We start from the raw sequence: 25,003 nt of genomic DNA, 5'->3' as shown, positions 1-25,003 counted from the left end.
AAATGACCTGCAGGGAACATCAGCTCTGTTCTCTGTCACGCTTTTTAGTCTCAGGTGAATTCAGCGGTTTTAGTTTCTTTAAACATTTCTCAGAGGCAGAAATGACTGAGTCCGTCCTGACTACAACCACGTCACCTTTACTGGATTTACTCCAGCGATCTTCTCTTCGGGGGGGTCATGTGACTCTGTAGCTGCTGGAGGCGGAAACAAGCAGCCGTTTGATCACGAGTTCAACATGTCAACTTAAAGGCGAAGACATGTCAGTGTTGTGTTCACCTTTATCAGCCTCCTCTGAAGAGGGCCGTCTTCTGCCCGACCTCACCCGGGATCGTCACTCTTTATCCAACACGTTGGTATTTATGAGCGAGCGGACAAAAGAACCAAACTACAGCGATGAAATAATGTCCGGCAGCAAACTGAACGCGAACTGGAAGCTCATGTGAGGGTGAACAAAGGAAAACAGTCGCACACATCTTTAACTTCAGCAGATACGATTCTCTTCATTCTCGCTGACGTTTGCTAGATTTTTTTTCTCACTCTGTCTCTTTAAGATGGCTGTCGAACAAAATCCCGTAAACAACACGCAACCTTTCCCATGAAGTCAGGAAGACCTTCTTCCCTCCCGGCCCCAGCGGCCACATCAGAATCAGAATCAGAAACACTTTATTGATCCCCGATCGAAACTCTTTGTTACAGCAGCTCGCCTTTACGTCAGTGCACACAGGAGAAAGTACTAGCAAACAATATAATACACTATAAAAACTATAAAACAGGTCATGAAGTACCAAGTGGGTTTACCGGTTGATGATGATAATACAGTATAATAATGCAATGTAATAATATAAGTAATAAGTAATAAGCAGTGGTGCATGTACTGTCGAGTTAAGTGTAGCTTATTGAGATTATTAAGATATTGCACAGCAGTAGTGGAGGTATATAATATCAATGTCAATAAATAGGAAAAACTAACAGGAAAACTAAATATTGCACGGGAGTATTAAACAGAGAATATTGCACAATTATGTCAAGTATTGCAGAGATGTAATGATCAATGTCCAGTTTAGTGACTTCGGGTCATACAGACTGACACTTAGAGGGAGGAGTTAAAGAGTCTGATGGCTACAGGCAGGAATGACTTCCTGTGGCGCTCTGTGGTGCATTGTGGGGGGATGAGTCTTCCGCTGAAGGTGCTCCAATCATTTAGCCTGAGACTGAGGCGAACACCATCTGTAAAACCACAGAAAGGGAACGTAATAGAAACACATGAACACTGAGGAAGGCAACAGCGCCCTGAAAAGCTGAAACGACCATTTCTTAAATGGCTCAGAAGTGGCCAAAGCCAAAGGAAGACAGACTGCAATATACACAGGTTGTAGGTGGTTTAACTAGAATTATAACTGTAGGTGGTTTAATATAAATGAACTATATCTTATTGTGATCTGAATGGTCAGAGGGGGCGTTCTGTACCTCAACAGTTTCAGGTTCACTCCTCCGCACCTTCAGTGTGTCAGTCAGCTGCTGTAGCTCATGCCAAACACTGAGCTCTCGCACCTGCTCGCTCTCTGTAATTTCTCCCAATAACAGCTGAACGCCGAAAAATGAGCAATCTGTCGTCCCCTGACTCCTACTGCTTGTCAAACAGCTGCTGTTGCCAAGCAACAACAGAAAGCCAGTCAAAAAGTTTTAAATTTAGCGACTGAGCTGAGCGAACCCGAAAACACAGACCTATGGAGCCCCAAAGTGTCAATATTAAATAGATAAATAATTACTTAAGAGATAGTCACGTGAATAAAATGTTTAAAATACATTAAAACTATTTGTGACTCATTATTATAAAATATAAAAACAGTTTTATAGGAGTTCATTTTTATTTCATAATAGAAAATGTTAATTCAAAAGTCTGTTTTTATTTCATAATGACATTTTTCCCCAATAACACGTTTATTTCATAGTGTCACTTTTTATGAAATAAAAAGCGTATTTTGAAACTAAATCGTCTATAATGAAATAAAAATGTCCATCCGATAAAATTATTCATAATAATGAGTTGAGTTTTAGTAATTTTTTTTTAATGATTTCACAAACTGTTGGTTCATTTATAATATTGAACACTTTGGGGCTCCATACAGATCTGCATGCTATTAGATGTATGTTAATGACTGATTAATAAATAAATAAATCCCCTGGTGCCCTGATGGTTTTACAGGTTGATGCTACATAACTAAAACACATCAAGTGTCCCAGTTCAGATTATTTGTAACGCACACATTTCTAATCAAACTGAGCACCAAAGAGCTGAAGGGCCTGAGTCAAATGTCCTAATTTTGGCAGCTTCATGAGTATTTGAAGGACAACGTGACACCACAGTGGAGGGAAGGCGTCAACAGCTGACTCTATTTAGTTAAACCTGAAGGCAGAGAACAAAACAGACCTGATGTCATTTATTAGCCTCGTGGATGAACGAGGAAAAACATCTGCAGGATTAAAACATAAAGTCCAGCTGCCTAAAACTTGGTACATCCTGGACCCTAAGTGACTAATGGGGACAACAATTTTTTAACTTGGTCCAGTACTGAGCGAGAGCACTGCAGCCGCAAAACGGGCCACAATGTAGCCTAATCTTTGGGGCAATTCTGCACCGTCAATGTGCGTCCACTAAAAGCGCTTGTTTCTGTCACTGACAGGCTCCGACTGTTGTTCTAAATGTCCGACAGCACCATGGAAAGGATCCCTACAGAGACAGATACATCATCCCTACAGAGACAGAGCTTTTTGTTTAAGAGTAAGATCCTTTTTGTTAAACCAGAAACAGCCGTTATATTGCTCTGTTCAAAGCCACCAGACTTCAATGACAAAAACAGTCATTTTACCTCGCAGAACATGGCAGTCGCTGGTCTACTGCTGCCTTGTGTTATTATGTGACTTCCACGTTGAAAAATACCAAAGTTTCCCTTTAAAGTAGCAAAACGTCGCTATAAAAATGAGTAAAAAGCCTGCATCGACATTTTAATTGAGTCAAAGTGAGGGTGTATTTACAGGAAAAGTGTGTTTGCCTGTCTAGCTGAGTTTGTTTAGACTGGTGTTACAGCTGTCGAGACGCCGAGACCGCCAACCGGACTCTGATGCGGTTTGTTTGTGGTGTGAAAGCAAAGCAGACCAACCGCAGGACTGTGACATAGTAGATATGTGAATGAAGCAGGAATTCAAAAGATAAATGACTATTAAACTGACACAATTTATGCAACTACCCCCCGCTAATGTCACAATATTACAGTAAAAGACTTTTTCATCTCTACCTGTCAGTCTGTATGACTCCTGGTTTGTTTGTAATAAGGCAGTGTGAACACGAATCAGACCAGAACTGAGAGCCGACTGAACCGAAACTACAGGTGTGAAAGAGACCTGAATGTTGCAGGTGGTCCAAATCCTGTCTATTGATATCTTTAACTAAAGCAGAGCGTGCTTTAATAGCTCAGTGTTTGTTTTGCATGAAAAAAAAAAACTTTTTCTGCAAAGTATCTAGTGACCGAAGCTGATAAACGTCTAACAAAGTGAAACTACTCTAAAACTTACAGTTAATTACTCGACATGAGTACACGCGCTTTCGTCAGTTTCCTCCTCTGCTCCTGAAGGAAAACTGTTATAAGCGGAAACCGTTTGCTTGATCTGTATTCAACCGTGTCTGCTGCACAGAGAGAAGAAGAAAGGGAGGGCGAACAGAAGGTCAGAGAGGGACAGAGAGCGAGGAGAGAGGACAGATAAGAGAAGAACAGAAGACACTTAAAAGAGAGAGCAGCAGGCTTTGAGATGCGAGCTGCATACCAACGAGGAGGCCTGCAGGGTCACAACAAAGCCGTCTGAACGTCGTCAACAAGGCTGCATCTCTGCTATTCTCTCTGAAGCCACGACTGACCCCGAAACAGTCTCTCTAACGACGGCGGCTTTGAGCGGCGTGCTCAAACTGACGCGCTGCTTCTGAACTTCGTGTCACACTTGGATCACGTCAGAAAATATCCACCCGAACAGGTTTTTTTAAGCTATAGTTCCTCATTAAAGTGACAGCAAAAAATGGCTCTCTGGCAGCCAATTGATCAGCTGTGAGTTTGAAAATGGCACCTCTGGTTAATTAATTTTTTTTAGATGTTACTGATTCTGAATCCTGGTTGTCTTGTTGTATAATTTGACTAAGAAAAGAAACCAAAACCAGCTGTATTTTCAGTGCATCCAGCCTCTCATTAGCAGTCATTTGTCATAAATAATTAGATGTTTTGTGATTTCTGTTGGTAAAAAAGTAAAGAAAAACAATTAGACTCTATTTTGTCCTGCACTGGTGTACTAGCATTAGCTTTTCACGAAATTCTGGATTGCTACAACTTCTCATCATGTGAGTCGTGTTAGACCACCTTTCTTCCTCTGGCTAATATTACATTTCCGTCTTTTGTGAAGCTCAGTCACATTTTCAACCCGCCGAATGCTGCAAAGTGAAGTTTGGCGCTCGGTGGAGAAGAAGCGCTTATTCAGTTTCTACGATTCCTCTTTTTTTACAACCCTTACCTCCAAAACTACAGATGCAAAAAAAATGAAGCGCTGCTTAGCACAAATTCACGTAGACTGTTGGAGAACATCATAGGTTGCTAATTTACACTATGTTTGCTGATGAGCAAGCTGCTTATTTTGACAAGTTGTTCAGGGATTGCTAAGCCGAACCGAAAAGCATTTCTCCAAACACGTTCCCTGTTAACGTGTGTCAAGTTAGCATAGTAACATGCTAACGTTTAGCAGGTGGATCACTTGAGTAATTTAGATTAATTCTAGTCGTAGATGACATTAAGCATGCCAAAGCTAGCATGCTAATTTGGAAAACGTATAGTATTTTTTAGCATGTTAGAACCTCAGCTGAGGTTGAAAAGAATTCGGTTATTAGTTGGTATTCTGTCATGAATGGAAGTGCTTGATAAGTGGAAAGTTTGACCTGATGGTGGCGCTAGATGAGAAGTCAGGGCATCACTAAAGTCGTTAGGATCCTTCATCTGGAGACTGCGAATATTTACAGAAAATTTCATGACAATCCAAAATATTTCAGTCTGTAGCTGAATGTAGTTTGACATCATGGGATGTTGGTCCGGAAGATATCTGAGATGCACTACTGATACCAAAACAATACTTTTATTTCATTTTACTTTGAGGAAGACAGGTTTTTCTCCATTTAAGAGTGTAAGGAAGTACAAACTTAATCTGTGAAGCCAAAGAAGTCTAAAATGATGAAGCAGACATTGAGAAGATTTCCATTTGATGGGATGATGCAGCCATAAAACAACTGGTGTCTTGGGTTTGAATATTTCACTCAGTGTAAACATCATAAAACTTCAATGACGAGCTGGAACAACATCATGCACAACGTATACCGCAAGGAATAGAAATATTTTAACAGCACTTAAGGGACATTAAAGGAAACAGGATGTTAGGATAACGAATCTGACATTTGCCGCCTTTCTGTACAGCGCCGACACTCAGTGCTTAAACACATTTTGGCCGGAGCCAAACAAAGTTTTGAGGCTCGATGTTGGAGAGAGCTAACGCTAGAGCTGCACTGCTAATGTTGCTAAAAATGCATTTGCGTGTGTGTGTGTGTGTGTGTGTGTGCTTGCATGAGCCTCGTAGATTAAATGGTGTTGCGCCTCTGTCGCATGTCACCGTCAGTGCAAACCGAGTTGTGGGACATGTGATAACCACGCAGCAGATAGACTTCGTTTCAATGCTCTCCTCAGAATCAGCGTTTTGTTTGGAGTCACTGTAGGTGTGTGTGTGTGTGTGTGTGTGTGTGAGTGTGTGTGTGTCCATATTTGCATGAATCCCGTCTCTTCATCACGCTCTCTTTAAGCTCGGTCTGAGAGCGGGAGCGTCTCTGTGAGGATGAATGTGAGTTTTGACAGGTTTTAAAGCCTCCGGCCAAAACACGAGTCAGCACAAAGCAGCTTGAGCTCTCTAACTGCATCACTGTGTCAAACTATTATACGGCTCATGAAATATTCACCCTCGCTATAGGACGCTAAAACAACAAACTGCAGCTGTGTGAATGAGGCTGACGAACAGCTGCTCTGTGTGCGCTGTTGCACTGTCTGCTTTTATGTGGAGCAGTCTTTTAAAACTGTCTTATATTATATTTTTATATTTCTTGAACATTCCTGTTTTTAAAGGACTAAACCAGTGAACCGTAACATTTTCGATTATATCAGCTTTCAGGTCATTTCTATAAAAAGAGACTTCAAGAAGACTTTTCATTATGTTGATGCATTCGAGGACGCTCTGACAACATGAAACTGAACATAAAACTACAGTCTGTAGCAGATTATGGAAAATCTAATTCAGAAAACAAACGAGAAGCCAACATGGATGCCACGAAAGGTGAATAATGTGATCTGAAGGTTTCTGTTCAGCATCTGTTTCTTAATTGATTGCCCGCCCCGTATAACCAGCAGATGCTGGGTGGCAGCTGGAAAACGTAAAGCGGATGTTGAAGAAAGCTGCACTGTAGGCAGGAGTCAAAAAAGGAGCTGTTATTAACAAAAAATGTAATGAGACAGAAGGAAAACACACAGCCTCACAGCGACCGACTATACCGGTTTGGATCGTACAAAACATATATGCATATTTTAATATGCACAAACCTTGACAGAGCGGTTGTGTGAGCTGCTCATAGCTGGAAAACAAGAAATGAATTGCAAATGGTGGAGAGACAGCTCCAGAAAGACCTTTAGAAAAGAATAAAATAAATGTTAAATCTTAATAAAGACATTTTGCTTTCTCTTTTTGAAGTTTAATTTGCAGCAACATTCAGAAGCAGTTTGATAAATTCCTGCTGGTATAAAAAGCTAAAGTACGTTGATCTCGTGCACTAACAGTATAAAAACAGCACAACAGACCCTAACGCTGCTCTTCTGTTATCTGAGATGATAAATTAACTGAAACACTGAACTGAAAGTGATTATTTAACACTAAAAAAAGCTGCTAATGTTGGGAAACAGGTGTGTAGCAGCAGCCTTTTCACATGCAGGTAGTTTCCAAGCTCCCTGCAGCTACAATACCACGCATCAATAAATGTGACACGAAAAGACAAAACTAGAACCCAATGAAGTGATACCAGCTGCTGACTGTTAGAAGGACCGAAGAAAGGAAGTCTGAAAACTGATGGTGTGTTTTAGAAAGCTGAGGGCTGCGATGCGAATCACCGCCTCAACGGTCCTTTAATCACTGAATTCATGTCCAGACGGTTAAATGTGAGTTACGAGACTCTCTGATCAGTGTGTTTCAGGACTTTGGTATCTCACTATCGTTACTATCTTATTGCCATTTTATTGCCAAAAATCTCAAGTATCCATCTTGGAAGAAAAACCTCTGCAACAGCATTACTGGGCTCGTAATACTGCGCGCACTGACACCGTGTATATAAATACACTAATGCTTTGTTTCTGCAGATGTATTTATGTCTGCTTTTACTGCCTCAGAATAGCCTTCAGACACACTTCTTTAATCACTATTATTATGTATTGCTTCCTAGTTCAAGTATGAAGCGATGCCTGCAGGGAGATACTGCAGCTGATAAGTACTTTGGATATGTAATTTGATTTGTGTATCATATAAACGTGTGTGTGTGTGTGGAGTCGCTCACATGCAGGCTTGTTGGCAGCAGACACTTTGGTTTTATTGGTTTCTTGACTTTTTCCACACGGAGGCAGCGCGCCGACTGAAGGTTTATGCCTTCAGGTTCGCGATAAGCACCCTGTCTCAACAGGCAGTTTAGTTCAACCACAGAGACCGGCAGACGGAGCGAGAGGCGCTGGCGTCGTGCTGTAATGGATCCAACCGTCTGGAGTCTGTCTGCGTACAGCAGAGGCAGCTGTAAAGGTGCAAACTTTACCTTAAAGAAACGCAACAAAAGCAATCTTCCTTTCAGTTTTCCTCATGCCGATGTGTGTGACTGCTGTAAGCACGAGTGTTGGATAACTTTATAATTACACAGAAAATCAAAGACCTCAGATCTCAACGTATCTTTGTTTCCCTCAGTTTACTGAGGAAACGGGTAAGAAAACGTGCAGCTGAACTTGAAATAACATCCAGATTATTAAGTGCTTTTCTCTCTTCATACTAACTACACAACTAATTCAGTTTTGTGAAAACACCACAGCTGCAACGATTAGTCGATCGACAGGAAACTAATCTGTATAATTGATTAATCATTTGAGTCATTTGTCAAGACAAACATTATCTGGTTTCAGCTTTTTATCTGAGAGGATTTGATGCTTCTCTCTGAGCATCTTCAGGTTTTAGACTGACGAGAGAAACTATTTGAAGACGTCACCTTCTGCTTTAAGTATTGCTGGGATATTTTATAGGCCGACTGATTAATCAAGGCTGCAGTCCAGCGCGTAGTCTGCCGTGACTCTTGGTAAAGTCACAGATTTTATGACTCTACGATGACCAGCGACATCTCGAAAGACTAAAATATCATGTAGTCTGATCCCATCGATGCAGAAGTGAACCACCTCGCAACTGCATGAACAAAGCTCAGCGGCAGCCATTTTTATCCTGTGCTTCTTCTTCCACCGCCTTCATGTTCCAACACAACTAAACAGACCAGAACCTGTGCGAGAGAAAGTCGTCCACTAACTGGCCACAGTGTAAGTCACCGGCTCGTTGGCTCGTCACGGAGGCTAAACGCTCGGGGAAAAATTTATGTGTGTGTTTAGGGGAAAACGGCGCGTATGAGTGTGTGTATGAGTGTGTGTCGTGGGTGTTCATTAGCAGGGAAACAGCGATGCAGACTGTGTTGTGGCCTGCGGCTGTGGACTCACCAGCTGTGAGATCAGCCTACACTTCCAGTGAACTGACCCCGAGGTCAACCGCTCCACCCACGCTGTGTGTGTGTGTGTGTGTGTGTGTGTGTGCTGATACACACCATGCACACACAGCGGTGAATACAAGCCATTCAGCCCACACCTCGTACATCCCACAGGCTGTAAAAATCACACCATTGTTCCTGGAGCTCTCAGCCTGCTCGGCACAACAAGAACACTTAAAGAGTGTTGATTTGCACTGCGGGCTCATGGGAATACTGTACATTACTGCACTGGACCTCTGACCTCCTGTCACCGGTGATGAATCACTCACTGTCGCCTGTTTAAGGGCTGGGGGTGACAGCGACCCCCTTTCACTGTTTAACGTGATTCTTCATTGATCCGTATGGGAAACTTCCGTTTCTCTTGCCCTCCTTCCTCTGTGTCAGAGGTCAGAGGTCAGGGTCGGCTACAGAACAGCAGCGCTAGAGACGCTTGGGTTTCTGAGTGAAACAGAATATTCAGGCGCGCTGTAATATAAAGAGGGATTTGATGTGATCACTCAGAGGTGGGCGTGGCTTAATTAACGTGGAGTCTGTAGCGTGCCGCTGTAGGCTCCACCTACACCTCGCTCACCTGTGTTGACAGATCAGGAGGCAGAGGATGAGGGAGGAACGATATTACTCCACAATGACCCGCAAATGGTCCAAGTGCAGTTTCATATGATGGGATCTGATTGGATAAATGTCTCCAAGTGCAGATGTTTCATCAAAAAAAAACCATCACAGGAAGAGAAACCACACTTTCACAAAGACTCAGTGTTCGTCGTCCAGACTGAAGCATCAGCAGCTGCTGGACTGTGATGAGACGTGCTTCATCGTTCATGCTCCCCTCAGGATGAACTGCAATAACTCTGCTGATCCTCTGACTTTCCATCTAGCGCCACCATCAGGTCGACATGTTAACGCGTCCGACACTTTGGTTTCTGACCGAACACCTGCAGAGCTGCTGCCGCTCCCATCAGCCTCAGCTGCACTCTGTGTTTACTGGTCTGGGCTGGTCTCTCTCCTGTCCACTGATAAACAGGCATGGCTGACATTACACTGGCTCTTCTCGAACGCAGGGCTCACATCTCCATCTTGGGATCTTGTTCTTTTGTGCTGCGATCTTTGTTGAAATAATTTAATAATCTTTTGACATTACTGTGCGTAAAAGGGCCAAAGAAGGGGTGATGTTGACATGTATATGTGTGTTTGCACGTGAATGGAGATGTGTGTGTGTTCCACTTTATATCATACTGTTTCTACGACAGGCATTTAAATCAATATGTCAGCAGCCACAGACTGAACATCTTTCTGTGGTATTAAGTGGACCGTTATGAGACAACTCGATGCCACAGAAATGATAGTTAACCTCCAGCTATGGTGGCTTTTCTCAGTCTATATACTGCAGCTACATTTGTGGAGTGAATTTCCAAAATGCCTTCTATTGTATTAGATTTTTATTTATCATTCAGTTTCTCAAAATGTTTGAAAATCCAGCCTCTAAAAGCTCATTTCAGCAACTCAAGGCCGTACCCACTGTACTTTATTAAGCAGCTGCTTTGAATTTGGTGAGAGAATCCTCTGTCAAATGCAATAAAATGCCTCATTACACGCCCAGAGAATATCTTTCATTCGTTCCAGTAGTTTCTAGTAAAACGTTCCTGAAAAGCCTTTACGACCTCGACAAGTTCCGACAAAACGTTTTCAGTAGTTCAGCCGTCGCAGCCGTCTCTCTCACTCTGCCGCGGCGGTGCTCGCTCGGCCGGCCGAGGCCTTTGGGCTCAGTACACACAGGAATGTCATTAAGGCGCTTTAATGTTCCTTGTGTGTTCGGGCTTTACCATTATGGAATGTAATGGTGAGAGCGGAACAACAAAGGCCGCCTTTCACTGTGAATGAGAGCGTCCGAAACGTCTCAGCTTCCTCTGGCTGCCCACAGAAGAAGAACTCACAGCATTCACTCGAGTAAACGTTTAAATACAGCCGAGTAAAAATGACATATGATGGGTTAAAATGCTGCGTTCACATTTTTACTGACGAGAAAATAAAGGAGGATTAAAATGTACTCAGGTATCAACTGTAAAAGTATCTCCAGTTTTCCTTTCAGATGAGTTGAAGAAGAGAATAAAAGGAAGGAAGGACAAACATAAGGAGGAAACAACGAGATACAGGAAGGGAGAGTAGGAAGATTGGAAGGAAAGATAAATAAAGAGGGGGAGTAAGAAGGAATTAAAGAAAAACAGGAAGGCAGTAGAGAAGGAATAATAAAAGAAAATCACTGTAGGACAAAAAAAAAAGGAAACTGAAAGAAACAAAAAACGGACAGAGGCGAAGAGAAGGAAAGAAGTTAGAAAATAAAAGATGGAAAGGAAAAAAGAGGAAAAGTGAAAAGGTAAGAACGAAGGTAGGACACCTGGAAAGAAATGAAAGAAGGAAGAGAGGAAGGTAGGGAAGTTGGCAGAATGACAGTAGGAAGAAAGAAAAGAGGGAAGGAAAGTGTAAAAGACAGGTGGAAGGAAGCAACGAGAGAAAGATGAGAGGAAGGTAAGAACGTGCGAGGAAAAGAAGGAGAGAAAACTCCAGCTAGTAAAAAGCACAATATTTTTCTCGGATATGGAGTGGAGGAAAAATGGAAACACTCAAGTAAAAAGCCACGGAGAGATGTGAAAGCATGTTGCTTCCCCCTGCGGTCACGTTGCAGCTCGGCAGACGGAGTTCATTAGCAGATCTTCCAGTCTGCTCGTTTGCTTCCTGTACCCATTTGTTTCTGTCGTTGGCTCGAGGGGAGTCGGCCAAACTAAGCCTCTGGATCGTTGTGCTGTTTGCTGCCGTGAATCAGCTGCTCTGAACCTTGGCTGACAGCGGCCGACAGGCTCTTAATTGAATCCATGTTGTTCGTTTGGACTCTGGCGCTCGCTGCTGTTCATCAGATCCACACTGAGAGACAGACTGTGTTTACTTCCTGAACAGCCATTGGCTGAATGTGAACATCTGCACAGGTGTATACACACCTGCTGCGTCTCAAATCAGCAGCTGGATGGATGCAGCATAACGGGCTGACAACCCCTGTCCCACAAACCAGGAGAGCCACTGATATTTAAAAGATATAGAGGGGGAGGTGGGGAGGAAAACGTTCCCTGCGCTCCTCTGGAATTAAACTCATGGTTCTGGGAAATGACAGGATATTGCCTGTAACAGACTCGGACGTGAAGCAAAGTGACTGCGTGAGGTGACGTTTAGTCGAAGATCGCCCTCCTTCCCGGAGTAATAACTCACATCTGAACACACAGACGTAAGACACATATCGACTTCCCGAGGATTATTCCTGATCTCCCCCCATCGTGTCTGTTAACTTTTAATCATCTTGTTTTTGTTATATGTTTCGTGTAGTGAAAAAAGTTTTTAAAAAAACAAAAACGATTGGGAATATTTGCAGTTCCCTGCATGTTCCTGGAGTGTGCATCGAAAAAACAATAATGCCGTGAATAAGTACATAAATCAGTTTTGATCTTCCTCTAAATAAGAACAAAAATACTGTGTAAAACACAGAATGCCTGTAAAAATATAGATAATAATGAGCAGAACAACCTCAGCAGCTTCAGTGTGATACAGACAGTCCAACACAAAGAAAATACCACGCGTAACCTTTTTTTAGCTTATGCACACACACAAATGCCTGCAGATATCCTCAATACACACATTTCCCTTTCACACACACACACACAGCAGTGAGTGGAAGTTGATCCTCTCTAAACTGCACGGTGGGAAAGTTTAAAGGCTGCAGAGTTTGGGAAGGAGGAAGCAGCTGGAGTGATGCAAGGCGGAGGAAATCCAGGGAATTAGAGCGGATATGCGAAGGCTGCAGAGCTCACAGCGCTGGAATAAAGACCTGCAGATGTCCTCATCTACTGGGAGAATTCCTCCTCTTTAAAAGGGAGTCAGCGCTGTGTGGTCCCCACGGACGAGGCGCCTCAAGAAAAGTATCTCAAGTTGAAGCAATAAAGCACGTTTCCAATTTGTTGCACAAGAGCCACAATCGTCAGTTTGAACCCTGAAAAGATTCAGAGCTGTGAGCTGAAGTGCAGACGTAAAGTGGGCATCGGGGAGAGAGTCTGCACCTCGGCTGTGACCCTTTGAGCTGGACTGCTGCTTTCAAGAATACAAATCAAAAGGTGTCTGTCAATGCCACTGTGTGTGTGTGTGTGTGTGTTTTTAAGTGCTCGGATGCTGAAGCGTGGGGGCGTAAACAAGGATGAACCCATGTGAACTTCATTAGTTAATATTTAAGGCACGGATGGAAAGCACATTTGACCGCTTGGACTGTTGTTTATTCACAGTTAAGAACACTGAGCGTTCAGATGTCAACACTTGTTCAGATGGATATTAATCTCCTGTCTGTGTGTTAAACACAGAGCTGGAGTCAGGACGTGATTAGCCTAGCTTAGCGTAGAGAGTGGAAGCAGGGGGAACCCGCTGGCCTGGCTCAGTGCACCTACCAGCTCCGCTGAAGCTCACTGATGAACATGTTGCATCGCGTTTGTTTAACCTGCACGCAAAAAAACCGCAGTTTGTGGTTGTGGAGGGAGTTATGTGCTGGAGCGATTTCTTGACAAACAACAGTGTATATACCCCCATCCGCCATTCGTCCGCCATTCATCCGCCATCTTCTGCAGTCACTACACACTGAAAGGAAACTCTGGGAAAAGTACAGTACAAACGCCGTCCATACATATTCTACCAAAATGGATGATTGCGAGGATTAACACTTAAGATTTATGGTAGTAATAGTCTCTCTGATTTTGTTAAAGCGCTCAACAGCAGCAGTAGAGCTACGACAACACACACACACACACACACACACACACACACACACACACACACAGCAGTGGGTATTATTCACTGTGATGAAAGACAGCAGGAACTATTAGGAACTCAAAAGGGCGGGGGGGTAATTACAGAGTCTCCTTTGGCTCTCAACACTGCTCCTCCCACTCCTGTTGAGTCCATCAACACACACACACAGGAGGACAGGTGAGCAGGAAGACATGCGAGCAGGAGGACAGGTGAGTAAGAAGACAGGTGAGCAGGAAGACAAGTGAGCAGGAAGACAGGTGAGCAGGAGGACAGGTGAGCAGGAGGACAGGTGAGCAGGAAGACATGCGAGCAGGAGGACAGGTGAGCAGGAGGACAGGTGAGTAAGAAGACAGGTGAGCAGGAAGACAAGTGAGCAGGAGGACAGGTGAGCAGGAAGACAGGCGAGCAGGAGGACAGGTGGAGACATGCGAGCAGGAGGACAGGTGAGCAGGAGGACAGGTGAGTAGAAGACAGGTGAGCAGGAAGACAGGCGAGCAGGAGGACAGGTGAGCAGGAGGACAGGTGAGTAAGAAGACAGGTGAGCAGGAAGACAGGCGAGCAGGAGGACAGGTGAGCAGGAAGACAAGTGAGCAGAAAGACAAGTGAGCAGGAGGACAGGTGAGCAGGAGGACAGGTGAGCAGGAGGAAATCTGGTCATTTCTAACAGTCTAAATAAAATGAGGGTCTGAGCACAGCTGGCGTTGTGTGTTGCACAGACTTTAAAGTCTCTGAGGCAAAGTTTTGATTTGGGGCTGTATTAATAAGATTCATTAAAAACTGAACCAGAACTGGGGAAGTTCTCAAAGCAGCTTAATTAATGGCCGAAAGATGTTGCTCAAGGAAGCTCTGACACGATAACTAATTTTATTTCTTCACATGTAAATTTCAGAGGTGATTAAAAAATGACTACATTTCGTTAAAAAGATCCTGAGGTAATGTTTCGGAGGATGACAGGAGTCTCCTTACACTACGTGTTTTTGTACAGGCTGTGATTATCACGCCGCATTAACAATAAATAAATAAAAATAAAGCGTAGATTAAATGGACGGTTGTCTGGAAGGAAAGGAAATCTGACGGCGTGATGTGTAAAATGGTCGTCAGTGATGTGAGCGTGATCCGCCGCGGTTCATGTGATCCTCGCGTGAGCAGATCGGATCCAGCTGGCAGCATCGTGTCAGTTTGCGATATGCAGCGCCTTGAAACGTTAACATTCGCTCGTGTCCAGATTCACAGAGCATCTGCAGATGTTCAGGACTCAGGAAACAGATGAAGGGCTAAATATCCACCTTATCTAAACTCTCCCCTTCAACATATTAACTGTCTGATGTTGAAAGATGGAGGATCATCCATCACCAGCCTGCTTTCATCAGGTTTTATCTTTTCCTGAAGTTAATAACAGAGCCTCTCTTTCTCAGGCCAATTAACCCTGTCTGCATACCTGTCTCCCTTATCTGTCTGCTCTGCTTCTCTTTCTCAGTGTACGTTCGCCCGTCTTTCTGTCTGTCACGCTTCCTGCCTCTGTAACCAGGACTCATATTACCTCGTGGGCTCATCCACCGATCTGGACTGGAGACTGAACCGAGTCCTCATATGATTTCTGTATTTTCCATACCTTTTACGCGGCCGCGCATCATTTTGGTTTCTGAGATTTCTGCCTCCAACACATCTAATACAGTGGAGGTGAATGGAATTTAGTAAGCGCTGAACAATGACATTTACAAAGTTCAACAGTGACATCTTGTTCTAAAAACAGTGTCCCTGTAACTGGATACACTGGATGCTGCAACACAGCTAACATGAAGGGCTCTCTCCACACTAAGCTCAACACTACACAAAATCCACTAATCGCAGCAATTTGATTTAATTGAACTGATTTAAAATGTTTGCTGTTATAAATTCTGGTGTGACTGGGCCCTAAGGCCTTACAGTATGTTGTGGAATTGGTTAAAGCACAAACAGTGTGTAGCTTCACTGCTGGTATAAACCTACAGCCGGAGGTGTGTGATGTCTGGGTTTAGTCTCTGAGCTCCTTACTGACTGATGTTTGTGTTGGAATGTGGGCAGAGCGAGGATTAGCTGGGTAATCCCTGACCAGAACAACGCTAATCCTCAGCCTCGTCCCTCACACCTCCAGACGCTGAGCTATTCAGACGCTACACAGGAGACGAGTGTGTGTTTTTATTACTGTGATAGGCTAAAGGTCACGATGGAGACAGATTCGTGTACTGACAGAAGACGCTAAATAACCTCAGAGCCTGTTGTATCGGGGTCACTTTATAAAAGGAAGTGTTGGTTCAAAGCAAAGCAATTAATAACTTCGCTAACTCAGCTAGCTCGACGTTAGCCAGTCAGCCTGTGCACGTGCTCATGGCATCGTCTTGGTGACGACAGGGTCTTTTTTCCACCATATTGACTTTCCCCCCCACATTTAGCCAACTCAAGAAAAAGCAATTAAAAACGTGAAGTTCATTCAAAAATGTATTGAAAGTAAATAATGTTGGTCCTCCACTTTGGTCCAGACTGAAACATCTCAACAGCTATTAGATGGATTCCCATGAAATTTGGTTCAGACATTCATGTCTCCCTCAGGATAAATTATAATAACTTCTCTAGCGCCATCATCAGGTCAAAATGTATTATCTTCAATACTTTAGTTTATCTGCAAAATTAATGATAATGATTATCGATTGTCTCTTTTTGTGTCCGTGTCTCAACAGTAATGATGTTCTCTAATAAGTTCGTTGGCGCTTCCAGGTGTCTTGCTACAACAAAAACAATTGAGTCTGTGGAGGGAACTATTATTTTTCCCCATGCAAACGTCTACGTCTACTAATTTCCTTTATCTGGACACCTCGATGTGCGTTACCACGTATTTAACTAACAAACTCTCTTAGTATGAACAACATTGTCATAAAAACGTGTGACGGGGGAAATAAACTCGATATAATAAACGTATATATAATATATTTATAGTTTAACTAACACTCAAGTATGCGACTTTGTTCTGGGTTTAGTGACCATACACCTGCTCTGTGTGTCCCTCCTGCTCTGCCATACAGTGTCTGGAGTTCGGCGAGGGCTCGGTGACGGGGGACATGTGTGAGGATCTGTGTGTGCTCGGCCTGGTCGAGTACAAGCGCTGCCTCTACTACGAGAACGGCAAGAAGGTGATCGAGGCGCGCTGGAGAGGAAACCCCGTCATCCTCAAGTCCAAACTGGAGAATTTCTCCTCCTACGAGCCACTGGGAATACTGGACTACCAGGTGACGCCTGCGCTTTACTTCCAGTCTTTGAACTTTTATTATTGATCCCAATCAAAGTTCATTGAAAAAGATTTACAATAAAGAATCTCCTTTCCTCTCTCTAACAGGACACAGCAGAGGAGCTCTCCCCTCTTGATGTAGTTTTCTACGCCACTTTGGAAGTAAGTCATCAGGCATTTGATGCTAATAAAGCTGTTTTTCAGACAAATGTCAAAAACTACAGCCCCGTCGGTGTGAACCTTCTGCACTGAACTCACACTGATGTCTGCTGGGTGTAAAGTAACAAAATCACAACTTTTCTGGGTACCAAAGTTTCCGCTGCATATTCCTTTTGTCTGACCTCAGGTACGAAACTCTCTGGGGCTGGCTGAGGAGGACGAGGATGATGAAGGAGGAGGAGGAGGAGGAAATAACAGCTCTCTGGCCAGACTTTGGGGGAAGAAGCTGAAAAACAGAGATAAGAGTTACTCCAGAGCAGAGCTAGCCTCACTCTGGTCTCTGCTGCAGCAGGAGGAGTACACCTTTCTCAGGTAAAACAACGAGAGTCACACCGGGAATAACTACCCCTAAATATCCTGAAAGGTGGAGAAGTGGATTTATTCTCGGCGGTGAATCTGAAGCATGCAGGGCAGCAAACGGCTCTCGTTACAGTATATCAGAATATATCACACAATATTTCAAAATGTCAGTTTTCGGTGCAGCAGAAGTCGAAATTCTCTGTCTGGTTTTTGAGGCATGGTCGTACTCGGTTGGTCACATGAAAAGTGACGACAGAGTCCAAACCCCGCCTACTTTCACACCTCCACCCACCTGTCCAATCACTGCGTAAAGTGGCCGTGGTTGGTGAGAAAATGATTTGAAGTATATTGACACCTTTAAGGATGGCGCAGGATTTAATCAACAAAACTGCAAGTCTGAAGTCCCGCTAGTCCGCCTCGAGGCTGCTACGCTCATTACACCCTGTCCACATACGTTCAACTTTATATTAATTTGTTATTTCAACCATAACGATTTACAGCGGAGATGAAATATTGTTTCTACAGTATCAAGGCACAATAAAACATAAGAAAGTATAAGTACACCAAAAGTGCATGGTTGCATTAAACGGACTGCAATAACAGATCTGAGTTTAAATAAGATAGATACTGTGTATATATATATATATATATATATATATATATATATATATATATATATATATATATATACCAATTAGAAAAAAAGATGTAACATGATGTAATTAGCTTTATGTGTGTGTATATATGATATCTGTATTCATAAAATACAAAAAACAAAATTTCAAATTTGTAAAAATCTATTTGTGAAATCTTGGAGCTAAAAATTTAAAATTTGAAAGTGAAAGCTAGAGGAGAGTTCATGCAGCATCAGAAATGTAAAGGTTCACCCTCTGGAGAGCATGAAGGACTAATCATAGTCTGCCCACTGGATTTTGTTATTTCTTGTGAGATATGTAAGTTTTGGCCTCATGGTGGCGCTAGAAGAAAGGTCAGAGCGTCACCACAATCATAAGGATTCCTCCTCTGGAGACCATGATTTGATTCACAGCTCATCTTATGGTCATTGGGCCACTAGTTGTTGAAATGTCTCACTCCGGGCTGACCAACAACGCCATCTTTAGTTTTCCTCATGTTTCTGCCATCTTCTTCCAAAACATTTAACTGTGTGCTGACGTCTTACCAAATAAGCTCGTCTCATCCTTGAAAATGTCAGAAACGTTGTGGGCAGAGCTGGAGGACGAAAAGAGAAAGACATCAGCTTGTTTTCAGTCCGAGGGGCACAGACGCTCAGACGACCCAACGGGCTGGAAGTCAAAACTCCACCGAGTCCAAAAATAAACAGACGAGGCGAGGTGACCTGTGCTGCTGCTTATCTGGACAGAGCCGCGGTGACAAATGGAGTTAAGGACATTAAAAAAGAACTGTGTTTGTGTGTGCGGTACTTGGGAGGGGGTTGGATGGATGTAGGGACAGAAACGACAGTAGAGGGGGATTTGTCTGACCTGCAGAGGGTGTGATATTAGCTCATACACCAATCTACAATGGCCTGCAGCTGATACAAAGTGATGTTTGCCAGTTTTTGTCCCCGCTGGAATAGTAAAACTCATTTGTCACCTGCTGTTGTATCTTGGAAATTAGGCTTATTGCCCCAAAATGTGTTGTAACTCCAGGTGTTACGGTCGCCCGTAGCACCGTTCTCCATCACCGAGTAACATAAATCAGTAAGTTAGTTCATTAGTAAGTCAGTTAGTCTGTGTGCCATTCTCATGACCGGGATGACACACAGTTAAAATGTGTTTCCATTGTGGCATGATAAATAAAAACAGAGGAAACCGGATGATTCGTACCAACAAAACAAAGAGTCTACAGCCGTGCTAGCAGCTCTGTTGACACAGCAGTGCTCTGAGCTAAATGCTAACATCAGCATGCTAACATGCTCACAATGACAATGCTAACACGCTGATGTTCAGCAGACCTGTTTACAAGGTTCGCCATCTTAGTTTAGCATGCTAACATTAGCTGATTAGCAGTAAACACAGAGCGCAGCTGAGGCTGATGGGAGCATCATCAGCTCTGCAGGTGTTCGGTCAGAAACCAAAGTGTCGGACACGTTAACATGTCGACCTGATGGTGGCGCTAGATGGAAAGTCAGAGGATCAGCAGAGTTATTACAGTTCATCCTGAGGGGAGCGTGAACGATGAAGCACATTTCATCACAGTCAAGCAGCTGCTGATGTTTCAGTCTGGACCAAAGTGGTGGATCGACCGACTGATCAACATTGCCGTCCCTAGAGCCACACCAATATAAAAGTGCGATAACTTTATCCTGCGTAGCTACTAAAATATAGACATGTGATGGTTATACCACAATCTGGCTGCACAGTGACAGAAATGCATAATCTTCCACCTAAAACATGGACGGTGTGAGTTTTTGTTCTGACAGTGACACTGAGCTGAAAGAAATAAGAGTTATGAAAGATAAGAAATCTTATCTTATCCCAAGTGGAAAAGCAGGCAGACTCAGAAGGCTTTGTTACTGCACTCGGGAACAAAACACTGCACCGAAGAAGCCACATTTATCTCAAATGTATCCACAGTTCAGACAGCTGAATTTATCCAATGACTTCTACAAAGATCAACCGCTAACTTCCCTCCGACATCAGCCGCTCGGAAACAGAACCTTTTCAGCTCAGTGTTTCATGGTTTGTACTGAAGATTCGACCAGAACAGTTCGTCCAATCAAAAACTTATTTCCCCTTTAAAACTGATCTCTGATGTGTCTTGTGTCCTGCACCTTCATCTTTCCTGCTCTGTTCTCCAGAGTCCTGCAGGACCTCAGCACCCACGTGGCCAAGGTGTTGGGCTCCTGCGGTCATTTCTACGCTGTGGAGTACCTGTCTGCCGGACACGCCTGGGACCAGAACATCTTCTCCCTGGAGGAGGTGGCTGTTTCTGGACCCGGAGCCCGGGGCAGGTGGACCGCCAGAGAGATGGTGCATCGCATCGCGCTGAGTTTTCTGGACATGGTGTGGCACTTTGACAACGACTTCACCCACAAACTGCACCTATGTGACATCAAACCAGAGAACTTTGCCATCAGGAAGGACCTGACGGTGAGTTTTCCTCTACGTTTTGATTCACTTTGAAGGCAGTTTGGTGACCACCAAGCAAGTCTGAATGGCCTTAATGTTTTCTGGGAATGTAATGAACATAAACAGAATAAAAGCAAAGCAGAAAGCCGGAAGAAAAGAGATAAAAGGGATGTTTTTTAAAAAAAAAAGCTATTAGAGAGAGTAGAGATGGAAATTTAGAGAGCGGATGGTGGATTATGAGGTTTATTTCAGTCTAAAGCAGAAGATGTGACCCTGCTGCTGGAGAAGAGAAGGTCATTCATAGCGTGTCTGAGCAGGCTGATGACATCATCTTAGAAAAGCTCTGTTTCCTCGTCCACACTGAAACACAAGACCAGAGGGACGACACACACACACACACAAACTCACAAATCTTTTGAAATAATCTAAGTACTGTAAAATCCTCCGTTAAGTTCAAAAAGGTCATAAATCTCTGCATTATTAATGCACTAACCCTACTTAAAGAGCACATTCAGTTTCCTTGATAAAGGCCTGATACTTTCTGATGTTCAGAGTGTTTCCTGAAAACTGAAACTATAAAAATAGAAAATTTCATTTTGGAAACATTTCCAACATAACTCTGTAAATGTGTCATTTCTATAAAAAGATGGATATGTACAATATGTTCTGGCACTGACCCTCACTGCCCTCTGGTTTGAGTAAAGTCTCTGATTATTATTAGTTATTGTTCATCTTAAACAAGATACTTTGTTATTTTTGAGAGAGCTACTTGCAGAGTTTTCTCCATGTTTGCTGTTCTTGGAGGAAACTTGACGTCCAGCATCGCCAACGTCCATCTTTTGAAAGCAGACTCCAATGCAGTGTTCTTTATAAAGAATGATCTCATGGGAAAAAATACAGTTACAGCGAAAATAAAGCTAAGTTTTCTTTGAGGTCATCATCATCTCATAGTCACTTTTAATCGCTTTGTAATCAAACTTCTCAAACTGATATATTCATCCTTTATTATTCATCTGTAATATTAAAATGAAAAGTGGAAGTTTGCTTATTTTAGCTCTAAAAATAAAGCCAAAGAAGACTGGACGTCCTTCCTTCTGTGTCTTCCTGCAGTCACAAATCAAAGCTGAGTTTAAATGCATCACGAGCGTTTGGGCGGAGCAGCGCTGAGAAAATAAAGCAAATGTCTTGTTGTTTTCTCAGCGTTATCACATGGTTTCATGGTTTATGCAGCAGAATGAGCCAGACTGTCATTAATTCAACAGCATGTCAGGTCTGTGCTGGGCTCCGGCCAACGATCACAACTGAATCTAAACTATTTTATCTCTCGCACTTCAGGCTCATGATTCCTGGAAAAATCAACAAATGTGGTGTTTGTTGCTCCAACAAATGTCAAGTAAACCACAGGCTCATTATTAGGGTATTAACAGGATTAGTGTTTTTCCTATAATAGTGTTGACATGGAACACATTTACCAACTCACTGTTTATAATGCCAACACTGTAAAATGTTGCATATAAAAACAAGAACGGCCATAATGTTCACCACGAAAACAGAAAGCGGTTTGTCTGCTGCAGCTCTACAGCTTCTACACAGCCTCCCTGTTTATTTCATGTTTTATCTTGTAGACATTTTAATGACTTTTTGTTTTCTCTGACAGTAAAAAGCTTACTGAAGTATAAGTCTGTCTAACCAATCCTGTTTGTTTGATAAAAACTACAGCGAGCAGCTGTTTGAGGAATTTACTGAGGAACAGGAAACTGTATATTTGTGTTTTTAAAGATTTACATCTTCAGTAGGAACCAATGGGCTCGCAGCCGAGAGCCGGACTGACATGTTGCTGGGTTTAGTCTGAACATGAGATTAACACCAGACTTAACCACTTAAGACACTATTTGTTGGATCTTTATACGCCATTAGACTGTTATTGTTCACATCAAGATGGACAAGAGAGAGGAGGACGTGCAGTATAAGCAAACACAGCAGCAAATAAACAGGTTGTAACAACAGAGACGAACTTGGCCCGAGGCTGAGGACTCACCTGCCAGCAGATCGGCTTAAAGTTCCAGTAAACCAAACTCACTTCACTTCACTTCAGCAGCAGCCACTTCAAATACAGACAAGACATGCAGTACATTAATACACTGTAAATATATATAAATAGAAGTACTTGTGTTTTTAAAAAACAAATCATCTCAAACTTGACACTTCAGTGGATCATTTCAATGACTTGATGCCCTGAAATGACAAAAGTTGTGCTTCATAAAGATCTCAAAACTGTGTACGGCTCAGTGGAGTCCGGAGTGCGGCACCTGAATAGTTATACACGTTTTCACTAATTAATTATAATCAATTGACTATTTGTATCCTTAACAAAAAATTAGTTTAAGTGTTCAGTTGAATTTATAACATGAATTTCTAAAAATAAATGTTATAAAATGATTAAATTAAAAGGTGCAAATGAATATTTTACATCATAAATAATTCATGAATTATAAAATGTATATACAGAATACTTAAATAAACCGTTGTAAAAGTGTATTCAGGTGAGATGTTCCGAACAGCACCTCCGAAGCCAGAAATGTGAGAGCGGTTCCCACAAAATTGTTGTTACTTCTAATTAGTTATAATCAACATTCGTCTGAATGTCGGCGCTGTTCGACTTTAAATACTTAAATTCTGACAAAAAAATGAACCTAAACACAGTTGAGTTTTGTCTCTGGTGTCTCCTGCAGGTAGTCGCGATCGACGTGGACATGGCGTTCTTTGAGCCGAAGATGAGGGACATCCTGGACCAGAACTGCAGCAGCGACGACGACTGTAACTTCTTCGACTGTTCGTCCAGGTGTAACCTGAACAAACGCAGGTGCAGCCCCCGCCGCAGGAACAGCAACCTGCAGGTAAGACTCAGCAAGTTTATTCTTCGGGTTGCTTGGTGATAATTTCATTTCTGGGATACAGCATTTAGATCTTTATGTTGAGAGATAAAATTCTTTTTGTAAAATGTATCCAACCTGCAACTGAGAAAGTCAACTTTAATCAGTTTCAATGCATTTATAGTTCAAATGACAAATTAGGAAGCAAACGTCTTTAAGAATTTTAAATTATTAAAGATCATTAATGCACTTGCAAACTGCTTTTTTAAAAATAAAACATTAGTCTTTGAGATTGAAAAACACAAGAAAACAAAAGCTGCAAAATTCTGTATGAAAAATAATGTATGAATTTTCTCCTTTGCTTAACTGGAAAAAACAAATCTCTTATGTGTCTAACAAAGTTGCAAAAGGAGAGTAAGACATATCTTCATATCAAGAAATTACTCTATGATTTATCCCTTCATATCTTATAACAATATAGTTCAGGCAAGCGTGTGTAAAACCAGTCTCCATTATCTCTTCGTATTACAAAATAAATGTGTTAGAATGGCCACTAACTCTAGCTGGAAAGCTCACATTGTATTATTTCAAACCCTGGAGTTGTTGAAAATATTTAACATCAGTAAACGTCAGGAAGCTACTTTTGTTTTTCACTTTCTTAACAATTTACTTCCCACTTCCTTTCACAGTTTCTTTGTAACTAGATCTCAGATCCACTCTTATCACACCGGATCATCTGATCTTCTGCATAGCCAGCTGTACAGAACTAGCCGTGGCCAGTTTTCCATTAGCTACTGATTTTTTAAAAAAGAAACATAAAAAACTTCTCTTGATGGAGAAAAGTAAAAGTGGTATGATACAGTGCAAATACTTGTTATTGTAATCCTTGTTTCCAATTCTTTCCTTTTATCTCTGGTATTTGTTAGGAAATGTATTCTTTTTCTTTTAGATATTTTAAAAATATGTATGTCTGTAAATTGTGGCAAGCATCGCCTAGCTGTTGTTGTTTTTTTATCTCACCTGTGCATCTTCTTATGTTATTGTACACTTTTCTCTTTTATTCTATTTTATTATATGCACAAATAAAGAATATTAGAAATCTGGATATGCTTTTAATACATTTTTATTTACTCTTTTCAGAGTATTATTTTATAACTTTTCTTATCTAATCACGTGTTTTTCTGATGTCCAGAGGAAAGAGAAAGATAAATCTAATCTAAAATTTTGTAAAAATGTCCGTGAGTCAATTGTATTTCTTTAAGTCTATGGTCAGTATATATTTAAGAAGGTATAAAAATAAAAAGACAATTTATGTTATTTGTATTTTTGTTGACACTCCACAGCATTTCTCCTTTTTGTCTTCAGTACATTTCAATATTGACTGACCAACAAGACATTGTGGAAATAATCATTTAAAAGCACAAATAAGTTGTTTAAAGTATAAAATTCTCATTTTAATTATGAAAGAAAATACTGTATAAATAAATGTGAATAATCATTACTCCAACACATTATATATCAAAAG

The 25,003-nt window shown here is 42.0% G+C and overlaps 2 protein-coding genes and 1 long non-coding RNA gene across 9 annotated transcripts in view; 2 read left to right on the top strand and 1 right to left on the bottom strand.

Moving 5' to 3' along the window:
- Positions 1 to 25,003, top strand: part of LOC122866462 (protein NLRC3-like) — an 876,731-nt gene that overhangs the window by 351,419 nt on the left and 500,309 nt on the right. The gene's annotated exons all lie outside the window — the stretch shown is intronic.
- The window catches only part of dipk1c (divergent protein kinase domain 1C), a 52,714-nt gene that overhangs the window by 21,486 nt on the left and 6,225 nt on the right, over positions 1 to 25,003 (top strand). For 2 of the 3 annotated variants that reach the window (XM_044176207.1, XM_044176208.1), the window contains 5 exons: positions 16,792 to 16,995; positions 17,103 to 17,156; positions 17,341 to 17,525; positions 20,335 to 20,626; positions 23,338 to 23,502. In XM_044176207.1, the coding sequence (XP_044032142.1) occupies positions 16,792 to 16,995; positions 17,103 to 17,156; positions 17,341 to 17,525; positions 20,335 to 20,626; positions 23,338 to 23,502 (900 nt within the window). Of the gene's footprint in view, positions 1 to 16,791; positions 16,996 to 17,102; positions 17,157 to 17,340; positions 17,526 to 20,334; positions 20,627 to 23,337; positions 23,503 to 24,167; positions 24,584 to 25,003 lie in introns of those variants that run through there. The other variant, XM_044176209.1, reaches the window with a different exon arrangement.
- Positions 20,633 to 23,435, bottom strand: LOC122866530. The gene is made up of 3 exons (XR_006375738.1): positions 23,299 to 23,435; positions 22,644 to 22,709; positions 20,633 to 21,768 (listed from the first exon to the last, which is right to left on the bottom strand). It is a non-coding gene; the product is annotated as an uncharacterized LOC122866530 (long non-coding RNA).

Source organism: Siniperca chuatsi, linkage group LG19, assembly GCF_020085105.1.
Source record: "Siniperca chuatsi isolate FFG_IHB_CAS linkage group LG19, ASM2008510v1, whole genome shotgun sequence".
NCBI classification, from domain to species: domain Eukaryota; kingdom Metazoa; phylum Chordata; class Actinopteri; order Centrarchiformes; family Sinipercidae; genus Siniperca; species Siniperca chuatsi.
The sequence above is the reverse complement of the archived record's forward strand: the minus strand, read 5'-3'. Positions and strand labels throughout refer to the sequence as shown.